Source organism: Lissotriton helveticus, chromosome 7, assembly GCF_964261635.1.
Source record: "Lissotriton helveticus chromosome 7, aLisHel1.1, whole genome shotgun sequence".
In the NCBI taxonomy this organism is placed as follows: domain Eukaryota; kingdom Metazoa; phylum Chordata; class Amphibia; order Caudata; family Salamandridae; genus Lissotriton; species Lissotriton helveticus.
This window is the reverse complement of record NC_136068.1, coordinates 984,603,235-984,617,140: the sequence shown is the minus strand read 5'-3', so window position 1 is coordinate 984,617,140 and position 13,906 is coordinate 984,603,235. Positions and strand designations below refer to the sequence as shown.

General features: G+C 48.7%; 1 protein-coding gene across 1 annotated transcript in view; it reads right to left on the bottom strand.

The window, feature by feature from the left end:
* GPX3 (glutathione peroxidase 3) overlaps positions 1-13,906 on the bottom strand; it is a 114,511-nt gene that overhangs the window by 24,497 nt on the left and 76,108 nt on the right. The window contains exon 2 of the mRNA XM_078653614.1: positions 631-784. Coding sequence (XP_078509740.1) covers positions 631-784 — 154 coding nt within the window. The remainder of the gene's footprint in view (positions 1-630; positions 785-13,906) is intronic.

The window sequence follows — 13,906 nt, the reverse complement described above, 5'->3', positions numbered from 1 at the left end:
CTTTTGTGCCACCGGAGCAAGTGACACAAGTGGCGCAAAGTGCTGCAGCATATTTACAAGGCCACGCAAAGCCACTTTATATGGCTTTTCATGGGCTTGTAATTATGGGCCCCTTTCATGCATTAATCTCACGCAACACTCATGGAATCTGAAGCATTCCCAGATTTATGAGGAGAAATGAGGTGGTGTTAGCGAAGCACGACAAGAAGAAATATCCCTATTTCTCCAAATTTTTTCCTTTATGTGTGCTGCCATTTTGCAGCACGCATAGAAGGAGGAAATCACCTCAATTAATCGATTTTGTACAGAAAGGTGTCCCTACCTGCACAAGATCAATCTCCCCCTCAACACAGGCTCCCTTGCAACATGGCGCAAGAGTGTCTGCATTGGCGCTAGGCTGTTTTTCTAGCGCCGGAGCAGGGATCAGTACAGGAATGCACCGTATTCTTTGTAAATACGGCACATTGAAGCACTTTTAGGGTGATGCGGCGCGGCTCTGTAAAATTGCTTGCGGCACCCCGGTGCTCCATTCTATTGTAAATGAGGCCCTACATCTTTGTGCACATTGATTGAAACATCGCATTGTCCACCTTTATGCATAGACTGCCAGAAATACGCGTACATTCTTACCTAGATACTGCAGGGTCAGTCCTCAGAAGGTGGCTACGTTCACAATCAGAAGAAACTTCCCAGCATATTGCCTGAACGGAACAAACTGCGCGTCATCAATGGTGAGCGCACCATAGTTATGCACAGTTCCATCCACAGAGCTGTAACAGTCCACCTGAAACATGAAGATGAGAAGTGTCTATCAAGCTGTGCTTCATGTCCCAATTGGGCTATTCTTACCAGGAACAAATGGACATTTCTGTCAGTCTAGCCTCCTTCCTTTATCTAAATAAATTTTTCAGCAGTACAAAACATCAAAGTTTGAGGGGCATATTTTTCATGGTTTTGCAACATCCTTGTGCCATGCAAGGAAAATTCAAAATCTAGAATAACATTTACCAGGCCGCATGATCCTGCCTTGCTTGGTAAATGTACGTAGAAAAGAGAGTTGCCTGAATCTCAATTTATTCAAAAGTTTTTTAACTTAATGCTTAATGGCCAAACACATTTCTTTTTGTTTGTCCAGGTATTCTATTTATACCTTCTTCATACATTTATATCTTCATTACCTTTTTTTTTTTTAAAACAAGCGTGAAAAGGAAAAATAATCCAGATTTTTAACAATACATACAAAAACATTTCTAAGTAAACTTACACAAGACATTTAAAGTCCACATGTTCATTAACACAGATTGAACAAACTGCATCACAGTACACAACTTTACACAAAAAAGATTGAATAAATAGACCAATTCTCATGACCTTATTCACAGGTTACAATAAGTGAATCAATGTCCTAAATGTTTTTTTTGGACAGAATATCTAATATCCAAAGGAGCACAATAGTATTAATCGCTTAGTGTTTCACATAGAACTTAATTCTAGATTAATAAAGTACTAGATTTAAATCCTTGTTCTTCTGTGTTCCTTTACTATGCCGGCGCGTTTCGAACCATAGGAAATTAATGCCTGGATTCTCATCAGGGCTTTCAGATTTTCTGTACAAGATGTAAACAAAAATAAAAAACATTTTTAGGGGGGATAAAAAAACGTACTTTCATTGTTTAATCCATTATCACTATCTCTACGCTCTCTTGTACCTGAGGAGGTGCCTTTGTTTATTCCTCATAGGTTTCATTCTGTAGTTTCTTTGCATTCAAAAGATCTCTGTTAAACAGAGAACAATGTCAGTGACAGGGGTGTAACACAGACCCCCGCAGCCCACGTGGTGGGGGAGGGGGGGCTAGCTCCAAGGGGCCCCATCGGCCCTGCAGTCTGGCCAGAGAGCTCCTGATTGAGCCTGGAGGGGGCTCCCCTAAGTACTGTGCAGTACGACAGTGGTCAGTGATACTCATATGAGGCCCGTTTGAGTGTATATACAGTATTCAACACTATCCTACCTTTTTACTTGCTTGGTAGAAGTCACTGGGTGGCCTTATATTTATTTAGGTTTTGTCCCAACAAGTTATTTCTCTGGAGAAATAAAACTTTATTTAGAGTTCCTTTATGACCGTATTTAAACAATCTCTGTTGTTTTTGAATGCTACAGGAAGAAGGGCACATACCCCACAGCTTTTGTCAGGCATATATTCTAGTCGGTTTCCTTCGCCGAGTTCTTACTTCAAACTAGCGAGAAAGACACTCCATTAACTAAACGGTGCAACTAAACAGTGGCTTGCAGCATTGTTTCCAAATGCTTTTAATTATGCCAAAACAAAACGCGTACCTCCGTTTGTTTCAAACACGGGTCGCACTGTTCCAGATTAGTTTCCCTCGGTCATATGTGTTTCCGTCCCCGCGTTCCTTCTTCAATCTGACAACAAGATTATTTCATTAATTCATTGCTGCCTTACAGCATTTTTTATGTAGGCTTTCTGCTACGAACAAACAACACGCGTACCTTGATATATTTCAATCGCGGGTCACGCTGTTGCCAATTGACTTTTCTCTGCCTGCAGTTCCTACGGGAGCAAAGTGGTATTACTAACAAGCATTTACAATGCAATGGTTTCGCCTTTGGAAAAGTTAGAGCTATTGGCATTGTAAATGACAAAATTTGTATTTATGTGTTGGTTTTGAAAATAGATAAATAAATAAATGGCATTGTCATTTACATTGCCATTAGCCTCTGCAGTCACTCTGCACTCCCTAGCACTCTGCAGTCACTCTGCACTCCCTAGCACTCCCTAGCACTCTGCAGTCACTCTGTATTCCCTAGCACTCTGCACTCCCTAGCACACCCTAGCACTCTGCACTCCCTAGTCACTCTGCACTCCCTAGCTCTCCCTAGCACTCCCTAGTCACTCTGCACTCCCTAGCACTGCCTAGTCACTCTCACTCCCTAGCACTCATTATTTGCATATTGAGGGCTTCAATATAAAAGATGGTTCCCACTCCTGGCAAAATGTTGTCCCGGGCATATTGATTGGAATTCTTAGCGTATTGATGGTTCCCACCTTTGGTATTGGTGGCCATGGCATACAGGTGGAAATGCTTTGCATAATGTGAGAATCAATTTCATGATGGCAACCGCTGGCAAATGCCACCTCTGACATATTGATGTCAATTTTTGAAATATTGGTTTCCACCACTGAATGATGTTGCTCAACCTAGTATAGTGGTGGCCAAGGTATAACCGTGGCAATTACTTGCTTCTTGTTGTTTGCACACATGGCATCAGGATTCCCACCCTTGGTCTAATGTTGATCCAAGCATGATGATTCTTGGCATATTGTAGACCTCCATGGCATGAGATAGTGATACATGGCATTCATGTGTGGCAGTGATGCATGTGAGTATGTGATGTAAATGACAAATTGAAGTTTGATTGTCAAATGTGTGTTTACGAAAAATGAAAAGATATTTGTGGCAAAACAGATTTTATTTTATTTTTTCTTAATAAGCTTTTGTCATTTTGTTTGCTCTTTTCAAAAAGAAAATGTGTATTTGATAGCAACATATGGCTATTTTCAAAAATTGATCAGCTGATGTTTGGGGATAAGATGATTGCATTTCAACATGTCTGTTAGCCAGTTGGTTGAGTAAGAATCAGTAACACTCTGTATTGCTTGGGCCAGGGAGACACCCAATTTGGATCCCGCACCCTCCAACTAAGCTGAGTCACTGACAATACTGAATATCTGTAATTTGGATTCATCACACAGGTTGTGTTTATTCAAAACATTATTATCGAAAATCAGTTCTTAGCAAACAATACAATATCTGTACAAGATTTAAACAAAAAAAATTAATATTGCATCTTAAATCCTATACCAAACACAACACTGCAGTATTTACACCTAAAGCGCCTCTACAGGAACAGAAAGTCACTAGCTCCCTCTCATTGCTGTATGCCTAAGTCTGTTTACAATATTCTAGCCCAGCTGTGTGCAGCGCCCACGTGCACAGCTGTCTCGTGTCACGGGATGCACTCCTGTCTCAGGTCCACAGGCCTTTTCTACCACAGCTGCACCTCTCCTCCCACACAGGGCCCGCCTTTTAAAACAGCACACTGGTTGCATGCATCACTTTGTGGATGTTTGCACTGCCTGCACAACTGCATGGATTGGTTCCTGCACCTCTACTTCCTCGCAGGGCCTCAATTTAAAACGAAACACTGGTTGCATCAAGGGACATTGTTCCAGCCCAGCGGCAGCATCACCAGGCCCAGACTCATTCCCCAGGAGCGGGAGCTGCTCTTAAAAGGCCATAGCTGCACATTTTTCCAGGATCATTGAACATGTATGTAAAAACAGTTTCAATCGGGTCGGGGACAATCGATATTTGCCCGGCGGTATTGCCTCTGTGACCCTCTAGTTATTTAAATCAATGAAGAGGCAGGCGCTGGAGACTAGAAAGCAGGAAACAAGGTTTTTTATTCTCTCCGGAGGAGAACACAACGAAACGGACAGAAGGTATCGTTCTGAGGTGCTCTAACTTACGTTTGAGGCCTGGCCCCTTATATACAGTGTTTATGGTTTTTATTGCAGTTTACATACATGTGACAAAGCTTTGATATACGGAAAGACATACCCGGAATCCCCCTTTGGGGCCCGTTCCCACACACATTTACAGTTGAAGTCCCCACCCTAATCACAACAGGTGATGAGCATCGTGCAGCTGGATAATCCGCCGATTCACGGAATGAGGGGAGTCTGATTGGATCTCATGGGGTGGGGGCTTTGATCAACCCGGGGATTTCTTTGATGGGGGAAGCTTTCTATTGTACGGGGAGGGGCGAGGGTGGTATCGGCAGAGCTGGGTGTCGGCTTGGGAACGGGGAGGACAAAACGGGCACACGGGGAAAAAGGGGGTTTGCATCTAAGGGCCGGAGATCATGAAAGGAAAGCAGGGAGGTGTCGCGCTGGGAACAGGATGAGGGCCGGGGGCAGAGCAGCGCCGAAGAGGGGTTTATGACTCAAGGCAGGTGCAAGCAGGGGGGTGGTCAGCGGGCAGGCTTAGCGAAGGCAAAGGGCTATGTCAGGGGCCAGCGGCATGCAAAAGGGTTGGTTCTGATCGGGGCATCTTAAAATGGCGGGCGCGCACGACAAAAGTGTGGCATCAGGGGAAGAGGCAAGATGGCGCAGATAATGTTCACCAAAACGCACTAATTTTCCACAGTCCCTCCTTTAACATATTCAAGACATCTTGTTGGTTCATTTTCTACTCGGGTCTATTGTGGTGAGCATGAGAGAGAAAACGGTAGGAAACCCAAGATAAAGAGTTGTAAACAATACATTTTGAGGTTTCTAGTTTTTAGGAGGTGCACCTATTTGATGAACTTTGATAAATTTGTTCAGCAGGAAAGTCATAGGAATGAAATACAAAAACGGCGAGCAGCAAGTACATATCATAACATAAACTGGTAGGTTAATACATATTTCGGATTCGGATTGGAGCAGGATCAATACAATGGTGGCTGGGAGAGAAATGAGGCGTAGAAAAAAAACGGTGGTTGAGGATGTCAAATGTTCGAAGTTTACGAGTTCTCATTGTTCTTTGTGGTCTTTCGTTGGCGCTGTTGAGCACCGGCGGTGGAGCTACAAGTCCGGCTCTGTTCTAAGTTCTGCGTTGCAGGGCACGACCCTTTCCTCGCGTTTCTGGTCGGAAAGGTCCTTTTCGCCCCGTGTCCTTTGAGGTGATTGTCAGAAAGTTCCGATGGAAGAAGAGCGTTCAAAACAGTCTATAGGGTAGGTCAGAGAAAAAAGGGGGATGGAGCAAGGCCAAATTAGGAACAAACTAGGGGAACGAGAGACTTCAAATAGGCGGGCGTGTGACGGAATTCAGAGAGCGGGGACTTGTCGACAGGCACTGGACGTCGAGCAGGGGCATCAGGTCGACCCTTTCTTTTCATGCTGTCGAAAACAGTGCCTCGTCCTGCAGCTCTTTTCAGTCGTGGTCTCGCCTTGGCTAATGTCGCAGGTGTCCCTTAGTCTGCAGTCGGGCCTCGTGCTCCCACATCCGGTCCTTCTCTCCTCCAACAGCAGTACCCTTAAACAAGTTTGAAAAGACAGTTTTTTAGAAAATTTTCGGATGAAGATAATCAAAAAAGTCTATTTCTCTCCCAGCTCCAGGCAAAGAATGAAAATGTCCGTCATTTTTAACGTTCACAACTGGCATATGAATGACCGGTGGCGGACCTGCTGGATTTACTATGACCTTCCTTCATAATCATTTATTACAGGCATGACGGTTCATCTGATGGTAACCCACCTTCGGGAGACAAATCTGGCAAAGATATGCCGTTCTCTAGAGTTTCACATTTACAAAAGGGTACAGTGAGTCGTCAACATGGTACTACACAGGTATTTTGCTGAGAGACGAACATGGCTAAACATTTCCTTTCTATCGGTGCATCCTGTTTTTCAACTACTGCGGGGTTCATTTTGATGATTTCTTTACCTTGGTCTAGTCTGTTAACCTTGTAAAACATCATTCTGGGTCCTACGTAACCTTTTACAGCCCGGTTACTTAACTAGGAAGGACAGGGGTTTTATGGGAGACAACCAGGGACATAGACAGGGGAGGTCCGTGCAGCGGATCCATCGCTCACGTGACGCCCTCCTGCCGGCTGGCCACGCCCACTTCCAGGCCACGCCCCCTTACCGCCCTTCTTAAGCGCCAGCTATCGAGCGCTCACCTGGTTCATTGCTCCTGAGGCGGAAGCCGGGAGACGCTTTGTGTTTTACTCTAAAATTGTGTTTTAAAACTGTACCTTGCTGCTACTTGCTGTTTGCACATCGAGGGCTCCGTGCAGCGGATCCATCGCTCACGTGACGCCCTCCTGCCGGCTGGCCACGCCCACTTCCAGGCCACGCCCCCTTACCGCCCTTCTTAAGCGCCAGCTATCGAGCGCTCACCTGGTTCATTGCTCCTGAGGCGGAAGCCGGGAGACGCTTTGTGTTTTACTCTAAAATTGTGTTTTAAAACTGTACCTTGCTGCTACTTGCTGTTTGCACATCGAGGGCTCCGTGCAGCGGATCCATCGCTCACGTGACGCCCTCCTGCCGGCTGGCCACGCCCACTTCCAGGCCACGCCCCCTTACCGCCTTTACGGCCGCCTTTATTAATGTGTCAATACAGAACGCGCAGCGGACGAGCGCAGCGGGAGCGCCGACTTCGCGCCGAAGTCGCGCATAAGTCAAGCCCGTCTGCGCCCGTCCGCGGCCGACCGGGGCAAGGGGCACGACGCTATGCCCAAACTATATCATACTCCTCCAAAGACCTTATCGCCCTCCAAGGCACCTGGCCACTTCCGGACCCTGTCCGTAGACTCGTCGATTCATTGGGCCTTGCCCCCACCCTCCCTGCACTGCCGCACTCCCCGCCGCAATCTCCCCTGCCACCCTGCCTCCCCTGCCCTGACCCACCCCCCTCCACCCCAGCTCTGTCCGTTATTCTACTCAATACCAGGTCGGCGGTCAAGCATCACCACGAGCTGTTCGTCCTACTCGATACCGAGAAACCTGACCTACTGCTCTTGACCGAGACCTGGTATTGCGATACCTCCCTTCCCGCTCTCCTGGCCACCCTTCCACCGTCTTACGTGGCCCTACGTGCCGATCGACCGGCCGGCAGGGCGGGCGGTGGGGTCGCACTAATTACTAGGTCAGATCTGCACTTCCAGTTACTTCCCTCTCCCCCTATGGCCCCTGTCGACTTCCTGGTGGCCCGTTCCCTCCAGACCGCCCCTCCCATCACTTGTCTCCTCATGTACCGCCCCCCTCAGCCCTCGCCTTCATTTCTACCTGCCTTCCAAGACCTGCTGGCAAATCTGGCGGTCAACTTTGCCTCGGTTTTGGTGCTGGGGGATTTTAATTACTGGCCCTCAGACCCACACGAGTGCTCCGCCTCAAAAGAATTTACCGAATCTCTGTCTTCCCTCAACTTTGTCCCACACATTTCTGTCCCCACTCATTCTCACGGGCACACACTTGATCAGGTCTGGGCTCTTAACCTCCCACTGGCTTCGGTGGCGGTCTCCCCTTGCCCTTGGTCCGATCACGCCCTCATCTCTTTCTCCATCCCCCACAACTCATCCCCCAAAACCCCGCTTGCCAAAAACACCTGGGCGCGGAACTGGAACAGGTTGGATCTCCCCTCCCTGACCTCCCTGCTTCACAATTCCATCCCCCCCCTCTCTGGCTTATCATCGGCCTCACAGGCCAAGGCCATTAACACCTGGCTGGCTGGAGCCTGTGACTCAGAGGCCCCCTTACGACGCATCTCCATCCGCCGGCTTAAGGACTCTAACCGATGGTTTAACGACCATCTAAAAGAACTTAAGCTGAGCGTTCGGAGGGCGGAGAGGCAGTGGAGGAAGAACTACTGCCCGTTATTAAAAACCCACTTTCTGACACTGTTGGCTGATTACAAATCAGCAATCCTAGCTGCAAAGACCGACTACTTCTCTACGAGAATAATGTCGGCCGCCAACAAACCCAGGGCTATTTTTGACATCGTAAACGACCTGGCGTTCTCAGATCGAGCCTCGCCCCAAATCCCTCCCTCCCAGCTTCTCTGCGACCAATTAAACAACTACTTCGTGGATAAGATCACCAATATCAAGGCCAATATCCCTTCACCCTCGCCTACCTTCGTCGATCCCTCCCCCCCCCCAGTACAAAATCATTTCACTGTTATCCCTCCCCTCACTCAGGAATCCTTTCTGTCGATTCTCCCCAAAGTTAAATCTGGGTCCCCGGCGGATGTCTGCCCCGCTCGCATCCTACAGCAAATCTATTCTAGCTGCCCTGATCCCCCGATTGCCTTCCTCAACAGCGCCTTGGCACAGGGTGTGGTGCCCCCGGTACTAAAAGCAGCCACCATCGTACCCCTGCTGAAGAAACCCGGCTCGGACCCTTCTATCTCGTCCAACTTTCGCCCCATCTCCCTGCTGCCCTTTCTGGGCAAGGTGATGGAACGCCATGTTACCGCGGCTCTGAGCACCCACATTGAGGCTAATGGGGGGCTGGCTTCTCGTCAGGCAGGATTCCGCCCCAGGCACTCAACAGAATCGGTCGTAGTCGCCGTCCTAGACAACCTCAGAAAGGGCATGGATGACAACAACCACCAGGCACTGGTCCTCCTCGATCTTTCCGCCGCCTTTGACACGGTGGACCATACCATCCTACTCACCCGTGTCAAGGCGGCTGGCATCGGGGGATCAGCCCTTGTCTGGCTCTCCTCCTTTCTGAGGGACCGCACCCAGGCGGTCCGTCTAGGCGACTTCACCTCCACTCCCCTCCCTGTCACTTGCGGTGTTCCCCAGGGTTCCTCCCTCTCCCCCCTTCTCTTCAATCTCTATATCTTTCCTCTCATCTTTGCTCTCCAGCAGCTGGAGGTCACCGTCTTCAACTACGCGGATGACCTCCAGCTCATCTTTGATCTGTCCCCCTCTTCTCTCTCGGTCTCCAATTTCCAGTCTACTATGACATTCATCAGGGACTGGATGAATCACAACCACCTTAAACTGAACCCTGATAAAACTGAGCTGGTTCTCACTGGTGGTTCGTCCAGTCCCTGGAACTCTCTTTTCTGGCCCCCCTCTCTCGGCCCTGCACCCTCCCCCTCCACCACTGTCAAAACACTGGGTGTAAAAATGAACAATCAGCTCACTCTTCACTCACACATCAGCTTCGTGGTCTCCTCCTGTTTCCTCACTCTTCGAACCATCCGCTCTGTCTCCCGCTTCTTCACCCCTCAGGCCCTCAAGACCATCATGGCCGCCCTGGTAATCTCGCGTTTGGACTACGCCAACGCTCTTTTCCATGGCATCCCTGCCTATAGTTTGCGTAGACTCCAAGCCATCCAGAACCAGGCGGCCAGACTGATATTTGGCCTCCCACGTTATCACCACTCCACCCCCCTCCTAAAGAAACTCCACTGGCTCCCCGTGAAACAACGTTCCCTCTTCAAAATCGGGTGCATGGTTTTCCAGGCCCGTCAGGGCACTGCCCCTGCTTTCATCACTTCACTTATCAAACCCTACGTCCCTGCAAGAAACCTCCGGTCCTCCTCCAAGTCCCTTCTCCTGATCCCCCGTTTCTCGCGCAAAAAATGGGGTGGATCCAATTTCTCTACTCTGGCCCCTTCCTTTTGGAACTCTCTCCCTGATAACCTCCGTTCCGCAACTCAGTACCTTTCTTTCCGTGGAGACTTGAAAACTTTCCTATTTAGCCAGGCTTTCCCCGCCTAAATTTTCTCCCCGGTCTTCCCTCCCCTCAGCCACTGAACCTTCAGCGCCAAGAAACCGCAAGGTGTATGTTGCGCTTTACAAGCATTTTAAATTAGAATTAAATTAGAAATTAGGTAGCGGGGGTGATCGTTTTTCTGGTTTGGGTATTGCGACGATTCGGGGAGGGGAGGGTCGCGTATTCTGAGGTCCTTGTGTTGTACTATAGGAGCCGTTGACATGTAGTTCCCTTATTTCGGGCCAGATTAGGGAACCTCTGTCGTCTTACCTGTCCTTTCCCTTACGGCCCAACCTGGGTTCATTGACTTCTATCGGAAAAGGAGAGGTAATGACGCGGCCTCAGGGTGATTGTATTAAAGACAAATGTTTGTGCAAATACTGACGGTATTTGAAGCCAATTAGGTGGTGTGCTAGGGGTGGCAATCTGCCAATTTCGGGGCTAACCACTCGGGAGAGTGGTAGTGCAAAAAATAGAGAGAGAGAGAGAGAGAGAGAGAGAGAGAGAGAGAGGAGAGAGAGAGAGAGAGAGAGAGAGAGAGAGAGAGAGAGAGAGTGTGCAACGGCAGGCTAAATAGTGCACGTGCAACGGAGAGGGCGGCAGTGCATTCAAGAAAGGCTATTTAGTGCATTACACAGTAAAGGGTATTCACGAGTCCGCGGTAGAATCTTGTAATCATGCAGTTTGAGCATTAGGCAGGGTAGAGGGGACGTGCTTTGAGAAAAGGAAAGAAGAAAAAGGAGGTACCATTTTGTCGCACTTTCTCGCATTCTCGGTCCTTTGACCAGTTGGGTCAACGCTTCAGTCACACACACACACACATTCCCTCACAGTTTCGCATCATACGTGACATGGGTTCATTCTTCCGGTCTGGTTTAAGGGTGGTCACTTTTTATCAGGTTGTGCTAATTTTTCGGGCTTGTTCGATACGTGAGTAGTTTGCAGGCGTGCTTGGGCACCACCCTGCGGCGCTAGTCCGTTTCGTGTATTTAGACATGGCAAGGTCTCAGATCTTCGCCACACCTCGGCTGTAATTTCTGACGTAACCTGCAGAGGGAGGAAAAGAGGGGGGGTGGGGGAGACAGCATTCGCGCGCATTCAAATACATGGATTCATAAGTCCTTTACTTACCTCTTACTCGTCTTTTCCTCCTTGGGGCAGGGTCCCCGGGGATATGGTTTTCGGAGTCGAGGGGGGGTAGTGTGTTCATGTAGGGCGTGTGCGGGGAAACATAAAAAGGAAACCAGAGGTGCCTAGTGCGAGGTATCTAGTCAAAGGATATATCTCACTATCGGGATCCTTAAACCTCTTTCGACGCCGTGGCGTTCTAAAGTTCTTCGGTTCTTGGGTCCCTGCTACTTCGGAACGTTGTACTTTACAATATTTACATTATTTCATTTCACCCTCCTTTTACATTCCCTCATTTACACCATTCGTTTTACCCATCCTTGGAAGTCACGGTCTTCCTCTACGCGAGAGTTCATGAGTCAGTCGCGTACTTTTAATGCGGAGCGTCGTGTTGTCGATCCGATCCGTCCTCCAAGGCTGGGCAACCATCTTCCTTTAACCTTAAAGAGAGAGCAGAGTAGGGTGCACAGAAAAAGAACTTTCCTACCCATCCCATATTGTTTTAAAATAAAACATGCAATACCCGTCCATAGTTTCAAAGATTTTAATTTGCAAATTCATTTCAGCATATGGATTAGGAGGGTGTGGTCGTATTTGGTCGGTCGTGGCAATGGCTAAAGTGCGTACAGTGGGGGGTGTCGTTTGCAACAGTAAAAAACATCGGAAAGTTTTACTCATTCATTTGTAAGAGACTAAAACGTCTATTAATTGGCCGGGGGTTGGGGGGCATACATTTTCATAATTTAGAAACATAATCATAACAGTTGTAATCAGATTTCCTATATGCATACCGTACGTATGCATCGTAAATGAGGTTTACATCAGTTATAAAAATATAATACATTGTATATTCGTAATCAACATTTGTAACGGGGATCTTTTCATACTGTTCGTCGAGTGAGCTCTCCTTGTCTTTTCTAGCCAAGTGTACAAAGGATCACAAAAATCTCAGAACATCAAGTTTATATTAGTGCGAAGGAACACCACGAGGTGTTCGTAAGTTCCGATTGATACCAGCGCCATTTTGGGCGGGGCCGGCACAGTCCGGAAGCAGCATCAGGGGGAAATGTTTCCATTACTGGCAGTTTGGACCAGAGTCCTTTTCGGCGGTTCTGGACCAGAGTCCTTTTCGGCAGTTCTAGAATTCACGCTAACAGAAGGTGTGGCAATGTCATGTTTGTTTCGTTGGCGATCGAAGCAGCCGTCCCTTACCGGAAACCTGCAAAGGCCGAAGGCTCCGCCGGGGACCTTTGCATGATCTTCAAGGCTGCGGAGATGCTGTCGGAGATGGGGGCTCGTGCTCCATGGGACAAATGTTCGAGTTGTATGGCTGGCCAAAGTTACTCTAGTGGCCGGGGCCCGCCTTCCAGCGGATCCAGACGCCATTTTGAGGCCCTACAGGGGCCACTCTCGTCGAGTTTGCAAGAATGGAAGAGACCCTTTGGAGTGAAGGGAAGAGGTCCCTGTTTTGTGAGAGCGGGACGTTCAGCTGGGGTGCAGCTGTGATGCCCCCACCTGGGGGGGCGAGGGAGACTCGTTCACATCGTCTCCTTCTCCCGGTGCACTCCATGCCGCTCCTTTTCATCGCCCTGCATGAAGGCCTCTCCACATCCGGTGTTCCCCAAGCGTCACCATTGTACGTTCGGTGCTGCGCAAATACTGGGGTGCCACCATGGTGTGTCCGGTGCTGTGGAAGTATGGGCACCATCGCCTGACTGGGGGTGTTCGGCGCCGGGCTGGGGGCTGGGAAACCTCCTACCGGTGGAGGTGGGAGAGGCTCGTCCGCGTCGCCTCTCCCTCCCAGCCCAACTTGGACAAATTGTTGTGGAGGTACGTGCAGGACATCCCGCCGTCCAGGACTGCTGCGGCCGTGACGGAAGAGAAAAGGAAGAGGTGCCTCGCTCTCCTCTTGACATGTGGCGGGACTACCTTAGTCTTTCCAGGCCCGTTGCGGCCGGCCAAAGAGACATGTGGCGGGACTACCTGCAAATGCCCAGGCTGCGGGCTCCCGCCTCTCCTCCGGCTCCCCCATACGTTAAGATTTCCTGACCAAGAGTTGGCGGCGGGGCTCGCCTTATATGGGTTGCCGTTGGTTGGGCGTAGCCGTAACCCTGCCCTACTTTGGAAGGTTCCAGAATGGGGGGGGGGCGAATGTTCTGTTTGACTTCCATTTTCTACAGTTTATCGTTATTATTCCTTGTTTGTTGTGTTAAATTAAAAGTTCAAGTTTATTAATGTTCTACGGATTTTGTTTTATCATTTCTTTCTTTCCAGGTTGCTTTTATGCTAAGTTTCTGCTAACAGGGGTCGAGTAACACGGAAACACGTGTAAAAGGGATGACGCAGATTTGTACATTACATACACACGAACTCAGACGGGGGACAGTACAAGTACGACATACAAAGACCCAAGACAAATATAAGAAACAGTTATTGGTCATAATTATCTCTTTCCGTCTGTGAATTTTAAACGAGGC